At 40.2% G+C, this 22,899-nt stretch overlaps 1 protein-coding gene across 1 annotated transcript; it reads right to left on the bottom strand.

Moving 5' to 3' along the window:
• Window positions 1-11,155: 11,155 nt before the first annotated feature.
• On the bottom strand, window positions 11,156-15,806 carry SOX4 (SRY-box transcription factor 4). The gene has a single exon (XM_087961387.1). It carries the CDS (start codon window positions 14,892-14,894, stop codon window positions 13,596-13,598), a length of 1,299 nt encoding a protein of 432 aa, XP_087817513.1. The 5' UTR covers window positions 14,895-15,806; the 3' UTR covers window positions 11,156-13,595.
• Between the last annotated feature and the right edge of the window lie 7,093 nt (window positions 15,807-22,899).

The raw sequence follows: 22,899 nt of genomic DNA, 5'->3' as shown, positions 1-22,899 counted from the left end.
ACCAGAAAGTCCAGTTGCCTCTTGAAAATGCACCTTTGGGACAACCATGACTTTGATGACTGAGAATCTCCATAGACATATTATTATTTGTGCATTATCCAAGGGAGATGGATGGTTAAGAAATGCGAAATATAAATAATTTTTTTAACTTTGTTATATGCCTTCCAGACTCACTTGCTTTGTGATGTGGGAAGCTACATAAATTTGAAAGATGGAAAAATGAATGTGCATGTATTTGTGCTAAACATTGGACCAGGTGCAAGGATGGGCAAAGTGACATAATGTGTATGATGACATCCTTGCACAAATAAGGTAAATTGTTTATATCATTGTACAAGGATGTCATGCGATTTTTAAAAATTCCCAATAACGATCTAGTACATTAGGAAGAAGAATTTCTGGTTTAGGCAATGTATTTCCTACTCCAATAGAAGAGAATAGAGGCAGCTCAGGGCTGACCTATGCAGTTCTTGGTGCTCTCTAAGCTCGGTTGTTTGCTTACAGACATTTCATTACACAACCAGGTACCATCAGTTCCTAGAACGGAGACGAAGAGACTAGATTAGAACATATCATCTCAGCAGCCAGTATTCAAATAAGTAGAGATTTACACCAGACAATCAGGCAGAAAATAACATTCTAATTATGGAAGCGCCAAGGAGGAAGTTGTCCTATCACCTAAATTGGCAGGGCAAACTACTTTTTATAATGGGCGTCAAGCCCCACTGATGATGTAACCTAGTTGGATAATAACAAATCTGCAAATAAACAACAACGTTCAGAGAGCACAAAAACAATCAACATTTCCTACTTCCAAAACTAGGCTTAGGCATGTGTTTTATGTATCTCCCATCTCCCGCAATTGACCTGGTCTGAGCATTTTACCAGTCTATAGCACCAATCCACTTTATTGATCTCATAGATGAAAAAAATCCATAGGGCCCCCTGTGTTTAAGAAGTTTCTGGAAACCTGGCTTCCTCCCCAGCCTTTGGGTTAAAGTAGATGATGACCCTCTTTGATTTTTTTTTCTTTTTGTTTGTTTTTCTGCTTGTTCTTCTGTTCGTATGCGTCTGCGTGCTCTTCTGTTTGTTTGCTGTTCTGGATGTTTATTATTTTCTTTGTTGTTGTTATGCTGACTTTTTAAATGCTGTATACCTCCCAGAGTGCTTATAGAATTGGGCTGATTACTTGACAAATTGTTAAGAGGCAGTTCTGATGTATATGTTACATGACCCCGGCATATTCTTGGAGAAGTACTGAGCAAGCTAAAAATCCTTGGAAGAAATAGCTGGAGAGAGGAGTGCCTTCAAAGTTATTTGGGCCATTTCAGTATTTCTGTAGAAAGTTCAAAAGATCTTGAGGGCTTCTAGGCCTCCTAACTGATGCAAATTTCTTGCCTACTTCTTTATAGGTAAAGTAGGAACTGAATAGAGCATGGGTGTCAAACTCACTGCGTCACGTTGCTGTTACGTGGAACTGGGCTGGGCATGGCCTGTGCACGATGCAGCGAGTTTAACACCTATTCTATTCAGTTCCTACTTTACCTATAAAGAAGTAGGCGAGAAACTTAACCCCCCTCAATGCTGAGTTGCTTGCAGATAAAGAGCATGTGGGACTGAAGAGGAGAGACAGGGGAAGTTTTTTGCATCTGCAATGCCTGAACTGAAGTAATACCTATCCCACTATTTAGCTAATTTAGCTCCTGTTCTTTTCCAAGATATCTAAGATGTACTTGAAAATATCTATTACATATTGTAAACCTGCAAGTACTGTAGTACACATCCTATTAGTTCTAGCTTCACACTTGACAGTGCAATCTTACACTTTCTACTCAAGAACTACATTTAATTGAGTTCGATAGCATCTTCTCACAAATAAGTTTATAAGATTGCAGTCTAACATACATATGCATTTTGTTGCAAGGGACAAATGGGTAATAACACCTGAAATTATTTTAAAGTGTTAATATCATTTGCCTTGTGATATTTTTACAAATATATATATTTCTGAAGTGTAAAATATTACTTATAGGTTGTAGGTGATTATTAGCTTACTAATAAAGACAGGCTTTTGTGTGAGATCTTCATCTAATTCCAAAATCAACATTTGCCATTACTAATCAAAACTTACAGTAACATGGTTGCTACATTATCTAATGAGCTATAATATTCAGGTAACCCACCATCCATTTTGCATTAAGCAAGGCAGTATTAGTAGTAATTTGCTAGAGTTTGGTGTATGTGCAAAAAGTCACAAATGAAGTAAAGATCTCCAAGTAGTTTAAGAAACTGCATACACTCTTCTGCTTAAATGTATATATTTTCATGGATTATATAGCCAAAGGTACCTGTAACATGAAAAATAGCTTTGGACATAATCAAACTCATGTTAGCTCAGTATCATATTAAATGTACATCCCAGTCATGTCAAATGGGAAAAACTGCAAGTCAACATCTTGGATAATGGCTATCATCCAGATTTCAAAATACCTGCAGTCAGTTCAGACTTCTGGTCATTTATGTTTGGAGAAGATTAAACTGTTGCAGGAGTTGATATTGTGTCTATCTATACCAAGCAATAATGTGATTTGTTTGGGATTTGTTTACCTTATGTATTGTGTGACCCAGCAAATACAGTTTATTCAGTGAATCTTGGATAAACAAGCCATGACTTGGCGGAAATGTGTGAATCCAATTTTATTGATATAGAATGTTAACAACACGCTACATCACTAGAAGACTGGCAGTTTGATGTGATGCTTAAGACTTCAGGTTGGAAACCAAGAGATTGTAAGTTCTAGTTCTGCCTTCGACATTAAGCCATCTAGGTCAGGGGTCCCCAAACCCTGAACCATAGTCTGATACTGGGCTGTGGCCTGTTCAGAACCAGGCTGCGCAAGCGGCCAGCTGTCACACGCAGCTCCTTTTGCACAAACAGCCAACTCAACTTGTGCCTACCTCTCACGCAGAACCATCCCCTCTACTCCACCATCCACCATCCTCCCAAGTCAGAATGATTGAGAACTGCTGATCTAAGTGACCTTGGGCGAGTGACATTTTCTCAGTCCTAAGAAAGGGTCAATAGCAAAACATGATATTTCTCGCCAGCCCCAAAAGGCTAGGAATTCTTGATACATAAAGGGTTGTCTTTTAAAAATATCGTTGTTGTTTTTTGCATCAACTCCTTTGTTATTTTGATAGAAAAATTCATGTTTGTTTTGTGTTCTAATATTAATCTATATTTTGGTAATGCAAGCTCTATAAATCAGTTGAAAACAAAAAGTTTTCTAGATAGAAATGTGGTACAATGTATTCCATGTTTGTGATAAGACAGACTTAACAATTACAACAACAGTGAGTAACCATTCTGATCCAGATAGAGGATTAAATGATTTGATTACTGTAACATACTAAACATACAACATGAATTGCATAGAGTAGTTTGAATTATTTTGTCAGCAGTTTCACACATTAGCGATATACAGTTCCTTGAAAGAAGTGCTGGAAACGTACAGGAGCACATAAAAATTACCACTTTTGGAATCATTGAAGCAATAACTGTGCACACACATGCAAGGTGGCAGCCAAGACCATTTCTGAAGCAATCATACATGCTTGGAAAAAGACACAGTCAGTACAAATACCTTTTTACACCTCCCTTGGCAGACATAATAGTTCCCAAACATTTTCTGAAGCCAGCTAGAAATCTTCCTGTTCTTGCTTTTGGGAATTTCTTCATCCTTGGCAGACGTCTTCCAACTCAGGAATCTTCTTAGGTCTCCTGGCATACACTGCATGTTTGAGATCTCACACATTTTCAATAATAGCTAAATCTGGACACTCTTCTTTCTGTAGATACTCCATGATTGACTTGAAAGTATGAGTTTTATTGTTTTTCAATTTCTTCATCGACTATGGGGCATTCGCTTCTAGAAAATGTTATTCCCTGTGCTATTGGCTACTTCACAACCTAAAACAAAATACAGCTTAACTCCATGCTTAACAGCTGGGGATATGTTTTTCTCTTCAAATGTTTCACTCATATTTTTTTTCTAGACCTGTCTTGTGAGGTTGAGGATATTCTAACATTTCAGGCTTATCAGGTGTTTCTTTTGTCTGTGCACAAATTACCTTTGTGATGAAGTCAGGGGGTGGGGGGAATCCTTCAACTATCCCACACAAATCATTATGATATAAGCAATGCTGTTCTGTGGATCCGTGCTACATGGATGCACTGTTAGCTAAACTTTTCAGCCGGTCATTCGCAGGGATCTCTTCTGTTCTGTGAATCTGACCAGCTTTCAAGCAGTTTGGAGCAGTCATTTATCTTAGTCCTCCAGATCATGCTTTGACTTCAAGTTATTTATAACTTATTTTTTTAAATGTTTCTCAACAGCTATTTGGAAGCATTTAAGAGGTTTTTAATAGCCTTGCCCTGCTTTGTGAGGGTGAATTATCTTTATTTTCAAATGTTCAGACAGCTGCTTGGACAAATCTACAGTTGCTGAAAGTAGACAGAACAACAGCTGCAGTAGTCTGAGAGATTAGAAGGGTCAGACTGTTTATGTAAAGAATTGCCTTCACCTGGTAAACTGCAGACCCAATAAGTCCATTATCATTTGACCTAACTTTATACTAAAAAAAAAAGTATGGAAGGATGTGTGGTTCCTGCGCTTTCTACATTCACTGTTTTCATATTTTAGATCTATAAACAATTGCATGTAAATAACATGCACTCAAGTTTGCAGAAAGATGTTGTAATCAATGTATAAATTTACCATTTACCATTTTTCTTCACAAGAAAGCTTATGCAGCCCCATGGGGCCAGAAGCATTCCTGGAAAGAAAAGTGATGGCGGAAACAGATATTTTGATTTGTAGAATTCCAGAATTCTATTTTTAAAATGGAAAAAAAAATCTGGAGGGTGCCAAGGAAATTTCTGCAGATACATTAACATACACAGGTGTCATGTCACCTTTGCCCATTTACAGGAGAGCAAATCCTGGATCTCATCTTTGTTTCAAAGCAATTGAGATGTGGTCTGAAAATGGAGGACATAAATATTTATCTTTTGACTACTTTTTTGAACTGCCCTGGGTCTTGACAACAATGAGTTACTGCACACAGTGGATTGATCCAGTAGGCTTCCAAAGAGCACTGGAAAATTTTCCTAACAATTTAGCAAACTCTGTTTAAGGCAGCCAGCATCTCTTTTATTTTATTAGATAAATGTCTAAAGGTATCTTAATTGAGAATCACATTGATTAAAACTTGTTTAAATAAATAAAACACTTAGTGGCCATAAAATTAGCTAATTATCGGTAATTTTCTGTGCTAATTGATTCTGCAGAGCTGCCTTGCTATCTGGTCCATGTTACTGAAAGGTGGATGGGACAAAATGCTGCCATACTGGATCTATTTTGTTTTCCTGACAGATAAATTTGCTGGTACCCTCTCATGGTTGGCGGCCAATTGGATAAACCTGGAGAAGGAAGTGAGTCGGTGTCTGGTGTTGTAATCTGGGATTTTTTTTTCAGAGACCGTGGAACCTGATGAAGTGGATAGGATTCTCCATAGTTTGAATTCTGCAACCTACGGGCTTAACCCCTGCTCTTTCAGGCTCTGTTTTGTGGCTAGGCAGGTAGAGAAGGTTGGATGCAGGAAAGAGTCAATGCTTCTCTGAGGGAAGGGATAGCGCCATCTTCTTTGAAAGAGGGCCAATTTGATAGGCTGTTCAATTACAGATGGCATTCTCTGGAACATCCTTGCTCTGGAGGTACATGTGCACTCCCAAGAACCTTTGGGTTCTAACAAGCTAGTTGATTTGGCTGTGGCCTTCATCTTAGTAATTTCAGATGTCTAAGTTGTTTTGGTCTTTTTCTTTTTTTTTCTTTTTGAGATTTCTGACCCCCCCCCCCCCCAACATTTGTTGTGGCTGTATACAGTCATTCGGGATTGGGGCAGTGTATAAATGATATTAAATAAAAACTTAAATAAAATTGGGCTAGCTGGAAGAATCCTATATTAAATAATACAGTTATTTATCCTTAGTACAGGAAAGCCAATTTTTCTAAAACAATTCAGCTTGTCAGATAGAATTATTTTTTAATTAGTTCCTTTGTTGATAAAATCTATGAATTAATTTGTCTATTAAGGCAAATATACACATCCATTTATAGCAACATCCAGTGGAATGCTATTGGTTTTTCTTCTCATATAACCCAGTTTTTGGCAGTATCACCAATAATACTTTTGAGGTTTGTACAATATGCAAATCCCGTAACATTGTTTATTTGGTTTGGGATGTTACCTGAAATCAGCCTTTGTATTTTATTCAGAAAATCGTGATTCAAATATATCATGGCTTAAGCCAAGCAATGATAATACACATTATCAATCTTTTCTCTCATGTTTGGTCTTACCGCTTACTTGAATGATGTTCTTTTGATGTCTGAAAGAACCATCTTGAATTTTCCTAGTCTACGCATAACAGAAGTTATTTACTCATGTTGTATTTAGAATTTAACAATTCCTCAATTACTATATTATTTCTCTGAATAAGGTTGTGAGTATTCTGCCATCTCGATAAACTGCAAGTCTGATACAAAAAATAAAAATCCTCATTGTGCTAGGTTGATGTGCGAGTTTTACATAATATTTTGACAATGTAAATATCAGTTTTCAGGTGGAAACTATCCATCCTTTGTCTTTTATAATAATTATTTAAATTTGTTACCCAGGTAGCAAATTTATATTCTAAAACAACTTTTTTCCTGAAAAAGTCATTTCTGAATTCAGCATTTCCTTATTTTAAGAACATATTTTGGGTGCACAAACTGTAACTTAGAAGAGAGTTTGGTGCTGTACTTAAGGCACGAGGCTATAAACCGGGAGATCGTGAGTTCTAGTCCCACCTTAAACACAAAGTCGGACCAGTCACTCGTAAGCCACATTTCCCAAATTCATAGGAACCCAGCAGTATATTTTACTACGTAATATACAGAACTACTGCAGGGCTCTGGGGCACCATAGCACAGTTTGGAAAACACTAGGTTAAGGTTATTGGGTTGGTACTAAAGAGAGTCATATCTAGACACCATAACTCAATGAGTGGTTTTGGACCAATCCTTTTTTAAGCCCAATCCTCTAGGGCAGGGGTCCCCAACCACCGGTCCCTGGACTGGTACCGGTCCGTGGAACTATTTCTACTGGGCCACTGGTTTGCTGGGTGCCGCCATCTTGTTTTGATGAAAAAGTGCTTCCGGTGAGCTTTTCCGGATAGAAAGCGGCATTTGGGTGCTGAAAGAATCCTCGCGCCTTAGTTTCATCGAGGGGGGGGCGGCTTCGAACAAAACTAAGGCGCGAGGATTCTTTCAGCACGCATGGCAAGGCGAGCCGAGCAACCATCCCGAAGCCGTCACGAAGCCCATCGACACAGGTACAAAGGAGGAGTTGAAGGTGGCGGGGAGAAGCGGGGGACGGCTGGTTGGCCGGTCGATTGGCTCGCCTTGCCATGCGTGCTGATGCTGGTACCGGGCCGCGGATGATTTTGTGATGCCGGTACCGGGCCGCGGATGATTTTGTGATGCCGGTACCGGGCCGCGGCACAAAAAAGGTTGGGGGCCACTACTCTAGGGTATTGTTGAGGTGGGATAAATAAGATGGAAAACCATTTCAAGCACCTTAATAAAAATGGGATAAAGATCTGAATAAATGGAACCCATGAATTTTTAATCCTTCTGAAGTACTAGAGGACTATGGATTAAGTAAATTGAAATATCAGATTTGTTATCTCAGATGCTGGCTCTTTGGTAATAAATAAAATTGGTGATTGTGACATCCAGGGCAGGAATCTCATACAATGACTTGTAGACAGGTTAGAATCTGTTGCCTGATATTTCATACGGTCTTTCCTATGCTAGGAAATGTTCACACATTCTTCCATCCAATACTTACAACACATGGCATATGTGTATTTCAATGGGGGAATGAAGAGTATGTTTAACCCTATCACTCTGTTCGCCATCCTTTTTATAGGTTCATATATACAAACACAACTGCTTGATTGAAAACACAATGCAAAGCTTTTGTTCATGCATCAGGAAGTAGCACTGAAGGAAGAAACCACAGTGCAATTTGGCAAATTGCATGGGAGGAACAGTTAAAGGCACCTCCACCTCCCATCCTAACAAAACTGAGTCATAATCATTGTCAACAGAGTCAATTACAGTATCATCCGTAATGTGGTTTAAGCCTTATTACAGTAGATGACACCATTCAAGCAGTAGCTTATTCATATTAAAGTCACAAGGACAGGACTTTGCACAATATGCTAGGCTAAAATATACTTGGGCTATTTTGTGGCTGACATGCCTTGTGCATCCTCTCCAGAAAGGGCTAAAAATACAAGAATTTTAGCAACTTGTGTGACCAGCAATTAAATCTGCGGTTCACAGTCATTCAGAATAATTGTGACAGAGAGAGAAATGTGGAGGAAACCTGTTTGCAGTCCTGACAGTTTACTGTATCCTAGAGAGCAATATTATAGTCTGGGTATATATGTGTGCTAAACTTAGAATATTCTCTTCATCCTTGATATAATTGATTACTCAGATTCTGGGACAGAAGGCACATTCAGTCACAAATGCACAGAGGGAATGGTTTCAGGGGAGAAAAGAAAGCACTTTGTGTAAGTTTCAAGTAGCAAATGGCTCCTATTTTAGTCCAGTCTCAGTACTGAAACTGAGTAAATATTAGAGGATGAGATGATCTCTTTGGCTTTCTTCCCAAAATGTACCAATTCATAGTTAACCATAGTTGATTCAGTGTAGTTTGCTCAATTTAATGGCAGATGGAACCCTAAAGTATGAAGTATAAAATATATGGACTAAAAAAGTACTGAATTTAGATTTTTCTCATTTTTTCCCCTCAAGGAGAACAAAGCATCTTACACAAGGTTGTCCCACCATCTTACCCTCACAAATTCTGTGTTGTATGTTGGACTAAGTCATTTGTGGGTTCCTATGGCTGAGCATGAATTTGAAAAAGGATCTCCTGGCATGTTAAATGCTGCACAGTATCAGTGAATTCGTCTGTGGTTGAACGTGTGTGGATAAACCAGTATTTTAAACATTTGTACCCCATTTTAATAAAAATTGTTCTGAATCTCTTTATATATTGAAATTACGTATATTGAGGTTCAAGAATCCAGAGACTTGTAACTTGCAACCAATCCCAGCGCCTAGAAATATAAGCAATATAGCCTTCACTTAATTTATAATATCAGCAGTTAATTCCTGCTCAGTTATCTGCAAATTTAGAAAGCTTAAAGCTTTCTAACAACTACTATGCATTCCATACTGATAATCCAAGATTGCCCAGTGCCCACCAAGCTAGCAGACTAGTTTAATGTATCTGACTTATACGATGTAAGATTTTTTGCAGTATACCACACCACAAACTAGTTTACTTGGCCATATTTTAGTCCAGCCCATATGGCTAGATCAATGTGGTATGCAAACCTAGAATGCTAGTTTGATTCCAAAACATGGTTAATCTTGGGAAAATGTGTAGTACAAACAGAATAGAAACTGCCTATTTAAATGTTCCTTCATGCATAAAAATCCCTAGGGAAGGCAGTTTATTAAATAAGCTACAAAGGATTCAGCTATATTTTGAAACATTTTCCCATTTTTTTTCACTTGTTAATTGTGCAATTTGACAATCTTTGTAAATGAAAACATATGCAGTATTGTAAACATTGGCCTGTCTTATGTGAAGTATGCTGCTCCTTAAATTAAAAACCAAATGTACCAAATGGTTATGTTTTAACAGTTCATAAAAAAAAACCACTAAACCATATTTAACTCTGGTGGCTTGTAAAAACCTAACCTAACCCATGTAGTTAATGGTTCACTAGGTCCTGCAAACACGGATTGTATAAACCATGGTCAAGCAAACAGTAGGTAAATTATCATGCAACACAGTCCCTCCATTGTTCTCTAGGAATCCATGAAGACAGTGTCCATCCATTATTGCACTAGTTCATCATCGAAACATTGTCTACTAGAAAGGAGCCATTATTGATGTTTTTGTGACATTCTTGATAACCTACCAGTACTTAGCAGCCCATTAAATGTGCTCACATTTACTGGATTCATTTGAAAAAGAAACATTGTACTTTTTTAAAAAAATACATATCTTATTTCCAATTAAGGATTTGTTTAACATTTAAGTATTAAGTGTAATTGATGAGGGAAATAGAAAACTATTTTTTTTTTCAGCTATATATTCAGTGCATATATATTTACAGTAGAATTCAATTCGATGACTGATTTTGTGGCTATGTAAGAAGTTGTTTCCCCACCCCCAGTCGGTCTGCAGTGCATATTCTAAGCTTCATCAAAGCTGCCACAATACTTAACAGTTCGCCTACTGACCCATTTCACATCTGCTTGAAAAGGAGCTATATAAAAGACAAAAGGGCCAGATGACACCTTGCAGAGAGACTGGCACCAAGAAAAATCCTGTTCAGTGTGCATTTCTGTTCCCAGTTCTCTGCCCAGTTTTTGTTATAGGGTCTTCCGCAATTGGTTACGGGATACCAGAAAAGGGAAATAAGTTTGTTATTTTGGCAATGAATCAAGCTAAGAACATTTAAATTATATTTTTTTTTCTCAAAGAATGGAAGATAAGCTTGATGTAATTCATCAGCTATAAAATCCATTTGAAAACCCTAGAAGTACCCTAATCAAAATTAAAGGGATGTTAAGACAGGAATTTCACACTTGCAAGGTCACATTGATAGGACAAAATGGTTAATAGCACCTTTTAAAGCACATTCCTTATAGCTGCATTTCCTTTCTAATGGCCTTCTCTGAGCACAAGTCCATCTCCCATTCTAGTCTTTTGGCCTTTCCCTGAAAATGCTATTAACATTTTCTTAATACATGCCTATTCCTAGAAAGCATGCAAGCATAGAACACATCCAAGGATGCACAAAGAGATGAAGCTTCAGCTGGCGGGAAGGGGAGGGGAGACACATTTCTGTATTGAAAGCATTTTGCAGTGATGGGTCTCGTATATGCAGAGCTATTATTTGACAGGGCAAAAATACACAGCCAGAAAGTCTAAAATAATGACAATAGGAGCAGGGTTTTAGGGTTCAGTTCCAGCTGATTTTATTTCCTTTGGGGAAAAGGTTATTTACAGAAAGAATATTGACAATCTGACAGGCAGTGAACTTGGCTTTTATTAGCCAGCTTTCCCCTCCCCTCCCCTCCCCACCCAACATTGTTATTATGGGCAGATCCTTAGACAAAGATATTCCACACAGCATATTGCACAGGATGGATGACCAAAGAACTAAAAAGGAAACCAAAGATTAAAAAACCCTTAACGGAACCTCTTCATTAGGCAGATGTCCTCATGCCTGTCATGTTATATTAACATACATAAACACACAATCTTTTTTGCTTATTATTATACAGACTTAAATGTACAAAGATGTTTTCACTTTTTCTCATCTTAAACACAACAGCTATAAACCTGAATACATATGCTATCATCATGCCATAAGAGACTAAAACAATTGTACTTAGCGACAAGTATAAGGATTAAATAGTCAAATACAAGAATGAAAAATGCAGTACATAGTGTTGCGAACTCAAATCGGCATTTAGATAGGTCCAGTGATTTAAATGGCATGGTTTTTATTTACTTTGTTTTTGCTTACAAAAAGTGCAAAAGATGTGGTTTTGAAGTTAAAGCTACAGGATCCCTTTTCCTGAAAAATATTGTTTTCTCTGTACAATGTAACATTTATTTTGAGGGAAGATTTGTTAGAAATTAGCCCTACAGTGAATTAAGAGTTCAATCCCTCTGTCAACTCACAAGTAGAGTTGAATGGTAGATACAAGAGATACTGTCTCTTTAAGAAGCCTGCAGATTGGAGTGTAAACATGATGAAAGTAGGGACTGATTTTGTGTGAGAGATTAACCAGCAGCCCTATTTATAATCAGGAAATCCAAAACAGCAATTTACACCCCTTATATATTTTTTACAAAAATACACTGAGAAAATAATCAAACGTTTTCATCTTCTCTTCTGTTTTTAAAAGTGTCAAAAGTCTACATTTAAATATAAAAATTAAAAGTTAAAACTCTAGCCCTTCAGTGAAGGTGACATAAAAATGGTGTGGGTAACAAACAGAACTATCAAAAAAAGGACAAAGGAATACAAGTAAAAACATTTGGCCAGTATAAATACTTCACTTATAAAATGGCATCCAATTCCATTTAGAAAGGAAAAAAAAACATTTCAAGAATGAATCCTGGTGTGAAAAAAGTCTTCATTTACAGCTACAGAGGAACACACACACATACACACACACACACTGAGGAAAAATTTGGTCCTGTGTTCTTTTTTGAAGTCCAGCACAGATTTGAGTTGCGTTTGAATCCTTTAAAGAGTTAAGAGTGAAAAAAAGCTGGTGATAATTTTTGAAGGAATCAAACATAGCGCCATCTATCTGCTTTTTATATTATTCTAACACTATTCTTTTTAAACTGTTCAACAGTCTTACAAAAAAACCCTCCAAAAGATAGGATAACATGCTATATTAAAACCCACCAGAGAAATAATCCAACACCATCACGATTCTGAGTAAGAAAAACACATTTTTGCAAGAAAGAGCAATCGCCCTCAATTTCCCCTGTAATGTGTACCACATTATTACAGTTGGTATGTTCTATAGAATGTTTCCATTTTAAAAAAAGTTATGTGTTGCTGAAATTCCACATATGATTTCTATGAATATAAGGTAATGTGTGGCAAAGAAAATCACCACCTTCTCCCACATACGTGCAAATCCTTTTCGGTTTTATTATTTATGTTTTCAGCCGAATTTGCAGTTCCCTTTACAAATGCTTGTCTTGCCTTTTCATTCCATTTAGGGCTCGGTCCAGTTCCCAGGGCCATCCTCTTTCCCCCCCATCCCTTTTGATGTATAAAAAGAGAACCTTCCAAAAACGCAAATTGGCTGCAGCTCTGCAGATTTGTTTTAGAGCACCAGCATTCAGCTCCTAACCCAAAGGACACATCTAATACACATCGCAGAATCTCCCTCCCTCCAATTCAACCAGCAAAAGATGTGCGAGATTTCCACCACCCCCCTCCTGCTTGTAAGTTGCCATTCCTGTTTTAAGCCACTAGATTCTCACCAGAGTCTGAAACGTGCTTCTCTCGTACTTCGGCTGCAAAAGGAGGATGAAACGTGGACGAAAAAGGGGGTGGGGGATCGATTTTAGTCCCGTGTTATTTCTGTGGTAGCTTTCTCGGTGAAGAACGCGTCGATCCCTTTCGCCGGGTTAGCACATTAAAGAAAAAAAACCACGCGCGCACCCCCCCCCCACTCAAGTCAGTGTCAGTAACGGTGGGGGGAGGGAATTTGGGACCATCCTCAACCGTGGGTGAAATGCTCGCTCTCCAGTTTTGCAAGCGCGCCTGAGGGGGTTGAGCGCCATGTCCGCGTCTCTTCCCTTCCCCCACTCGCGCCGCTTGCTCTCTCCTCTTAATCCTTCGGTCCCCCCTCAACTCAGTACGTAAATACCAAGTTGGAAATGCTGGATTCGAGCCAGTCTCCCGAGATCATCTCACTTACCTCCGGGGTACAATAGTCTGGGAACTCAAAGTGAGAGCCGGAGCCAGGCTCCAAGTTAAAATCCAGATCCCTGTCGAGGACCGAGGAGCTCAGACTGCCCAGCGCCATGCTGTCGAAGCCCGGGCTGGGGTTGAGGTCCAACAGGTCGTCTTCGAACTCGTCGTCCGAGGAGGAGGAAGCGCAGGAGGCGGAGGAGGAAGCCGACGAAGAGTGCGAGGTCGAAAGGGTCGGCGACGGCGCCCGCAGGCTGGTGTAGCTTCGGTGGTCCGAAGGGGAGCAGTCGCCCACGGGGGAAGCGGAGGGCTCGCCCCCGTCCTGCCGTCCGCTCACGGCCGCTACTTCGTCGTACAGGCTCAACGGGTCGCTGGCTTCTGTGGAAGTGCTGAGGGTCGGGCTGGCCGGAACGGCGCCGCCGGGCGACGAGTGGGAGAAGAGAAAGAGCCGCTTGGCCTTCTTCTCGGGGAGATGCCGACTGCTGCTGTGGCTGCTGCTGCTGCTGCTGCTGCTGGAGGGCGAGGAGGAGCCCGGCGAGGCGGCGCGGGATTTGTAGAGAGAATGGTGCTCCGGGGGCAGGAGGGCAGCCGGCTGTTCCGATGCAAAAGAGGACGGAGCTTTTGTGCCGCCGCCTCCTCCTCCTCCGCTCGGGCTGAGTTTGGGATGCGGCTTGCCGGCGCCACTGGGAGAGAGTTTGGCGGCACTGCCCTTTTTCTGGGCAAGCTTGGAAGAGTTGGAAGCAGCAGCGGAGGCGGCTGCTCCCTGATTGCCGCCGCCACCGCCACTCCCTCCACCCCCGCTCTTCTCACCCGGCTTCCCAGAGTTCGTGCCCGATTTCACCTTCTTCCTGGGTCGGTACTTGTAGTCGGGATAGTCCGCCATGTGCTTGAGGCGCAGCCGCTCCGCCTCCCGGATGAAAGGGATCTTGTCGCTGTCCTTGAGCAGCTTCCACCGCTTGCCCAGGCGCTTGGAGATCTCCGCGTTGTGCATGTCCGGGGACTGCTCCATGATCTTCCTCCGCTCGATCTGAGACCACACCATGAAGGCGTTCATGGGCCGCTTGATGTGCCCGCTGGGCGTTTTGCACCAGCTCGGATCGTCCGCTTTGCCCCCGGTCGAAGCAGTCGAGCCCGGAGTGGGAGAAGAGGCGATGCCCAGCTCGATGCTGGCCCCGGAGTCCGAGCTCTCACCGGCCAGGAGGGCTTCCGTGTTCTCCGCGTTGTTCGTCTGCTGCACCATTTTGGGGGCTCGGCGCGCGCCGCAGCGGCTGCGGGGAAGTCGGTGGGGCTCAGCTTGGCCACCCGCTGGAAACAAGACACTCAACTTTGCCGCTCAGTTCGGAGCTCTCCAAGCCCCCTTTGGCCAGCGCTTGGTTCCCCCGTTAGTTAAGGCACGACTCCCTCCGGGAAGTAGTTGTAGCTCCACACCGCGTTTGCCTCTCCAGCTACTTGCGCACGCCTCTCGCCGCAACTTTGCACTGCGAGTTTGAGAGCAGACTCCCGGCTCTCTAAGTGAAAAGAGTGCCTTGCTTTAAAAAAAAAAAAAGGAAAAAAAAAACCCAAAACAGCTGCCAATCCTACTTTTCTCTCTCTCACCTCTTCCCCCACTCTGGCGTTCACAAGTGGGTGGCTTTTTTTTGCCCCCCTGTCTTTCACCCTCTCCTAATACTGTACTCGGTGTCTCGGCAGAAGCAGCACGCCCACTACTAAAAAAAAATCCTTAAGATACAGACACAAAAACCCTACTAAAAAACGAAAAATGCCCACGTCTCCAAGCGAAACCGGTAATAACAATAATTTTTAAAAAAAATCTTCGTCCAAGAACTCGCAATTGGAGGATTCAAGAGTTTTTTCTATGGTTATTCAGCGGCTGCCAGGGAGTTAGCTGGGGGTAAAAAGCCCCGCTCCTGCACCCGAGTAGCATGAATAACCGGATGCCTTCCCAATAGGAAAAAGAGTGACTGGTGCAGAAAATGTATAGAGTCCCGTTTTGCTCGCCTGTAGATGCACAGCCCCCCGAAAAGGAAAGAGACATGTACAAACCGGGACTACGGACTTGGCCTCTTTCTTTTTTTTTTTTCTTCCCCCGCCCCACTACACACGCTTTCTCTTGCTGCAGCTCAGAGCGGCGCTCAATTCCGCCTCGTGCGGCTTTATCCTTCCTCAGCTCTTTTCTAAGCCAATCCTAGGCTGTATCCAACGCTCCGTCGTGCCAAAACCCCGCCCTTCGGTTCCGATTGGCTTGGAACCCAATCGCCGTGTGCAATGAGAAGCTCCAAATCTGACCTCATTCCAATTTACACAAACTTTTTAAAAGGGCCAGAAGTGCAACTGAGATTTCTCTCCCACCCACCCCGCACTCCCTACTCTTTTTTTTTTTTTACGTTTTGCGTTCTCTCCTCCTACTTCCCTGCGTGTGTATTGGTGGGTGTCTGCGTGCGCGCGCGCGCGCGAGAGAGAGACACAACACGCGAGAGACGGACCGAGTACGAGGAGAGTGACTGAGCGTGTAAAGAGAGAGAGAGAGAGAGAGAGAGCAGCCGCGCGCCTGTGCGAAACTCGACTCCAGGAAGGGGTGGGGTGGAGGGGGATGGAGAAAGGAGGCCCCTCTGTGCTGGGAGCTTCAGCATCTGCCTAGAAGTAAAAGTGGCTGCTTTGCCTTACCTCGCCAAAACAAAAACAAACAAAAAAATGACACGTGCTTTTGTTTCATCTCCTTCTTCTGAGACCTGAGGAAGCAACGGACCCGTTCGCCGCCAATACAATGAGTAACCTTCACCCTGCTTGGGCAGTATTTCTCTTACATTATTTCCCCTGAAAATCCATGCGAGCAGGGCATGGATTACCCCACCCCACCCCACCCCAATTAAAAGATTTTTGGACTCGTAGTATATATCTAATTAAATCTACAAACCGGCCTTGATGGCGTAAGAGACCTCTACCTGCTTCTTGGCAGGATGGTTCTTCAAATGTAGTTCCTCCTGGTCTGACTGATAAATCCTGTCCATCAGCTGAAGCTCTTAAACCCACCCATTCTCTCCACCCCGCCCTCCAGAAGGGCTAGAGATGGTTTGGGTTGAACAAGGGGCAGTCTTGTATTTCACAAATTACATTATGGAGAGTAATCCCTTCTGTCACTTTTGCTCCCTCCGCCATCATCATCTTGCGGAAGGAAGGCCAAAAAAAAAAAAAAGAAAGAAAAAACCCCAGGGAAAGGTCTGATCCAGCAGACTTGTAAACAGAACAAAGATTAGTTTACAGGGCAAATAATGCAGTTAGTATCATATACTTCCCTGAGTTTCTCACTGCTGTTCAAGTATGTTACATCTTAACATTCCACTTCCCCTGTTCGCTCCCCCTGGTCTACATTAATTCCATGTGAATCAAACAGGCTTAAGCAGTAGCCATTAAATCAATGTGTGTGATGAATTATGTGCTGAAAGACCATTATCCCTTTCACCTATTAGTATTGACAGCGACTGACAGTAGTCCTTGAAGGCTTTAATCTAAAAAACGACAAGATGACACTGATCCTTCAACACGTGTATGTAGGTGTGTATCTAAAGCAGGGGTCTCCAACCTTGGCAACTTTAAGCCTGGCGGACTTCAACTCCCAGAATTCTCCAGCCAGCAAAGCAAAGTTGAAGGCCACAAAGCAAAGTTGAAGTCCGCCAGGCTTAAAGTTGCCAAGGTTGGAGACCCCTGATCTAAAATAAAAACCCTTTACCATAAACGTTGGTTGATGCTTAGTAAAAGATATATGTAACATATTACCATTTATTTATCATATATACTGTGTATGGCCACCCAGCACACACAAAAATGACTCTGGGTGGTATTGTGATCAAAAGACACCCAGAGTCATCTTTTGATCACAATTTTTCATTCTTCAAAAGAATGAAAAATTGTGACCAAAAGACAAAGAGGCAACAGCACACCTGACTTTCCACAATAAACTACCATAGACAGAATCTGGCAGCCATAACTCTAGCTAAACTGTAAAGTTGTGATTGTAAGCCATCTAGGGTTGCCTCGGAAAGTCTAATAATAGATAAAATAAACTGGAGTAGAATGGGATATCTGAAAGAGGAAAACCTGCCCATCTCTTTATAATGGTTTGGTCCTCTATAGCAGGGGTCCCCAACCGCCGGTCCGCGGACCGGTACCGGTCCGCGAAACAAGTCTTACCGGGCCGCTGGTTGCTGGGCGCCGCCATCTTTTTGATAAAAAGTGCTTCCGGTGAGCTTTTCCGGGTAGAAAGCTCACCGGAAGCACTTTTCATCAAAAAGATGGCGGCGCTTCGGTGAGCTTTTCCTGGTAGAAAGCCATTTCTACCGAAAAAGCTCACCGGAGCGCTAGCGCCGCTCATCTTTTTGATGAAAAAGTGCTTCCAGTGAGGTCACCGGAAGCACTTTTCGTCAAAAAAAGATGGCGGCGCCCAGCTGATGCCGGTACCGGGCTGCGGCATAAAAAAGGTTGGGGATCACTGCTCTATAGTCAGAACCCACCTGAATTAGGTGGCATCACAGCAGCTGAAAGTTAGGTGTGCTTGTCCAACTCCCTCCAATTGCTGGACTGATGAAAAATCTCTCCCTCCCTTTCTTCTCATCCTAAGTAAAGTATTTATAAAGAGAAACAGAAAAGGCAATAAATGCTGCTTTTTCCATATGTTTGTTCCATTAGTGCAGGGGTGTCAAACTCACGTCACAGCGGCATCACATGACATATCGGGACTTTTTTTCGCTTCGCTAAACCAGGCGTGGACATGGCCAGCATGTGATGCATCCGGCCCACGGGCTGGGAGTTTGACAGCCCTGCACTCATCTTTGGGCCTATTCCACTTTGGGACTACTTTATTATAAAACCATTATAGGTAGGTAATGACTGGAAAGCCCACCAAAAGTTAGTATAGGCTGCCAATAATGTTAACTTCACACTGCTAATAAGGATTCCAACTGCTATTTATGCCAGTTTAATCAAACATATCAATCCATGGAGCCACAGTGTTGAGATGGCAGAAATTGCTCACAAGTCACAAAACAGGCAGAAAATAATTTACAGAAATGTTGATTTTTCATTTTACCAAACTTTTTTTCTGAATATAAAACAGCAACACATTGTCTGAAGGGAAGCATTGTAAGAGATTGGCAGCACCTGACAGTAGTATCACATGTCTAAAAACTCCTTTCTCAAACCCATCGCCCCCACCCAAGAGGCCTACCGACTATCAATAGAAATAATTATGAACTGGATGTACAGGGATCTTATTTAATAGAAGACCTATATTCTGCTCCTAATCAACTGCACCTAAGAAATTAATGTATGTTAAATAGAATTGTTACTGTCTTACAAAACTAATTTGAGCTATCTGTTCAATCTCATAAAAGTAATCATATTTTTATAAAATTATAATAAAGTATAGGATTATAATCAAGGGAATCCCAGGATGTATCCACATTTGAAGACCTTAATCACGCAATCAGTAAAATTGTATTCAACTATTAAATTTGTATCAAAGTCATTAAATCAATCTCTAATCAAGTCATTTGTTTATGAGAATAAACAGATAAAGTGCTACTAATTCAGGATTGGTTCAGGTTAGCTAGCCTTAAATATAGTTTCAGATATTAAATGCTATGAGCTCTTAACTTGAGGCACAATATGATATATGAAATAAGTTTATAGCTGGAATAAACACTCTTTAATTTAAAAAGTAATATTAAAAACAATTAAAATGCACTATTAATTACAATTAGACTGGATATTTTCCTAAATATGTCTGTCATGTTTCTTGCATATGCTTTAAAAATGTTATAATGAATGCATAAGATACCAACTGAAGTTATCCATTTTCTAAAGAATGGCTTTCTAAATCTTATTTCTAGATCTAAATAAATCTAACTTTAAGCTCAAAAAGCTAAAAGATGTGTATCGACAGAGTCTGATCACTGTCTCTAATGTACCCACCTGTAGGACAATTATAACAAACATATTCATGTCATCTTTGTTTTTAGACTGGTTTTAACTTCAATAATTATTTTCTTTCACTGTTACTTTTGTTGTTGCTACCAGATATGAAATTTCTACCTGATTTGATTGTTTTTAAACTTTTAAATCCTGGGGCCTAAAAACAAACTGAAAAGATGGGATTCAGAGCATCCATCTGGGGAAGATGTGTCAAAATGTTCAGATAAAGGTTACGGCAATGCAATCCACGCTCCATCCCATTTCTATGTGTGTCAAAACACACGCATGTACAAGGGGTTCAATCCAGAGATGGTATTCAGCAGGTTCTGACCAGTTCTAGAGAACCGGTAGCAAAAATTTTGAGTAGTTCGGAGAACTGGCAAATACCACCTCTGACTGGCGATTTTACAGTATTCTTCCCCTGCCACACCCACAAAGTCATGCCCACAGAAACGGTAGTAAAAATATTTGAATCCCACCACTGGTTCAATCAGTTGCCATGAAACTCCACAGCAGATGGGGAAATGGGTAGATGCCGTAAAGGCATTTCCCCCACCAGAAGCATTGATTCTGCTCTGGATAAATATACTAGAAATATTCCAGTAATACAAAATGACAGTAATTTTACTGGCACCATTGCTTTCTAAGTACCCGGTCCTAAATCCATTTACATTAAAATCCCATTTGTGTAAATGATATTAATTTCTAGGAAAGTGCATTTAGGAATTCTGCCTAAGTGCTTACTAAGCCCACTGGAATAAAAAGCCTACAAAGATGCAAATCAACTACTAAATTTCTTATATTACATATATATCAGTAATTTCACTGTGAACATATCCAACACCTAAATCCAGGCATATATTTTCTTTATGTACTGCTCCTTTCACGAGCATTATTCAATAAATGGAAGTATAACTGAACATAATAATAGTTAGTAATTAATACATCCTAGCACTCTTAACATAAGTGTGTAAGGTTTAATTTCAGCCTCATTATTTTTCTCCAGTCCTGGCTAGTTCTAGAATTCTAGAAAATTATGCTTTGAAGTAGATTGACCCATTGTACTCATCATTAATTGAAGACACTGCTGTGCTGTGGGGTCATTTACACATTTGCTAAACCATACACTATGTTTATGCCACAATGATTGGGTTCACATATCATATAATGTGTAATCTGTATTTTTCTGCAGCCTAACAGAGTATATCAAATCAAATGAAATCTTTATTATTGTCAAGACTAGCATAAGCCCAAAAATATATTCATTTAACAAGATTAAAACATAAATTAGGGAAAGAATGTGTTACAAATGAACAATGGGAATTAATACAATCTGAGTTCAGTTGATATGCGGAATCAGCTATTATTACTGCATCTTACCTGAAACATTACAACATAGCAAAATTACTAGGAAAGGGAATTAAAGGATAAACAGATAAGAAATTACTCAACACATTCTTTCCCTTACTATTCTTCTGCTTCCAAAGAACTTATCTATCATACTGCTTTGTAATTAAGAAGTAAACTAACAGTTTTTAAATATGTATGTGTGTGCATGTATGCATGTATGTATGTTACATTTAGTTCAATGCTAATTTGGAAAGGTTAAGGCAATATCTCACATGAATCAACACACGTCTGTTTTATCTGCTGTATAAGATGTACTAGTAATATTCAGGAGGGTGGTTGGGATGATACCTTTGAGCATAATCAGCTCTCAGGGTTGTTGTAAGAAGGTACCTTAGTATGTCCAATTTGCCCTGAGTCTTCAACATATTCATTTATAGCTGCTACAATTGATCCAAGCATGATAACTGCTGCCAACAAAAGCATTAACATACAATTCTTTGAATGAACATAACAATCTATGACCTGGTTTCTATATTGTGCTAAGGCATGGTTTGTTTAGCAATGGTTAGAAAATAAATTACAACTGGGTTATTAAAAACCCTAACTCCAAGATTCACCCATTTGACTTAGCCAAACCAAATAAACTACATGATGATTTACTATAAGAACTCAGCCAGAGAATTATCATACACGCCACATTATGAATTTACACTGCTGGGTAAGCATATATTATTCTATATAAGTGTAAGCTGTAATAACTTAAGCAGCAGCTTTATCTTCATAATGAATGAGACAAGCAGGCTCATCATTCATTTTTATCCACCGTCTATTGGAGAAAGCATAATTTTCAAGGGGTAACTAAGAGTCTGTGGCTGTTGTAGGAAGGATAAACCTTCCGAAAAATACAGAGGGGCATTGCCATAAGGTTTTCAAATTACACTGTGGGTTGTTGTTTTTTCCTGCCTGGATAGCCTTAATCTTTGGAAGTCTGTATGTCCCCAATGTACAGTATTTATTTGTGCTGGTCTTTCAGGAGATCAGATTGTAACCCAAAAAACTCTTCACTCTTTTCAGTTACTTTGTACATATAAACTCAGTGTATCATCTGCATATAAAGACAATTTATGGTGCATCGTGGATACAGCTTCTAAACTGAAGATAATTTTGTCCTACAACTTAGCAGCTCACAACGCACCATAAATTGCAATATATTTACAATCAGTTCTTCTACGTCATAAATTTAGATTGTAAGCATAAACATTTTGAATAGTGCAGAAGAAAAAATAGATTTTAAGCTACTCATTAACTTCTTTGTGTAATTTAAATTAACTGTTTATAGTTTGGGGAGGAGGGAAATCCAGAGTAAGTGGAGTCAGTAACTTAGTGATTAAAACTATCAATAACGATGCTGTGAAATATTATCTCGCAATCTCAAAGAATGGAAATTTGTGGTTTCAGTTCTGAAATACAGCTCCTGTACTTCATTGGTAGTTTGCAGCAATCAATTTACTGAAGTCCCCTGTTCACAGTTGGATCTTTCACTGTTTATTCGACTGCTTGGCCATTATGTCATGAAAAACAGATCACTAGGTGGCAGTACAAAGCCTCCTCTATAAAGAGTTATGTTATGGAAAAAATTGGACATAATTAACACAAGGTATTTTTTTCCATGAGTTATTGAACAGAATACAGCTGAATGTTTCTGACAAATCTGTTTCAGAAACACTTTCTTTAGCGAAACCACTCTATGCATAGGCATGTTTAATTCAAGTATTCGTCTAGATTGGGAAATGTAAGTAATTCACTTCATTTTCTGCAAAGCAATAGCACTGATCAATTATAACATAAAATGCTGTAAAAGGGTCAAATTGTTCAGGGCCTGCCTTCAATCTATTTCTTGATACTGAGATTCAATTGCTCCAATGGAT

This window comes from Notechis scutatus, chromosome 3 (genome assembly GCF_049901735.1).
Source record: "Notechis scutatus isolate UNSWTSFEM ecotype Mainland chromosome 3, rNotScu1.2, whole genome shotgun sequence".
Taxonomy (NCBI): domain Eukaryota; kingdom Metazoa; phylum Chordata; class Lepidosauria; order Squamata; family Elapidae; genus Notechis; species Notechis scutatus.
The sequence above is the reverse complement of the archived record's forward strand: the minus strand, read 5'-3'. Positions and strand labels throughout refer to the sequence as shown.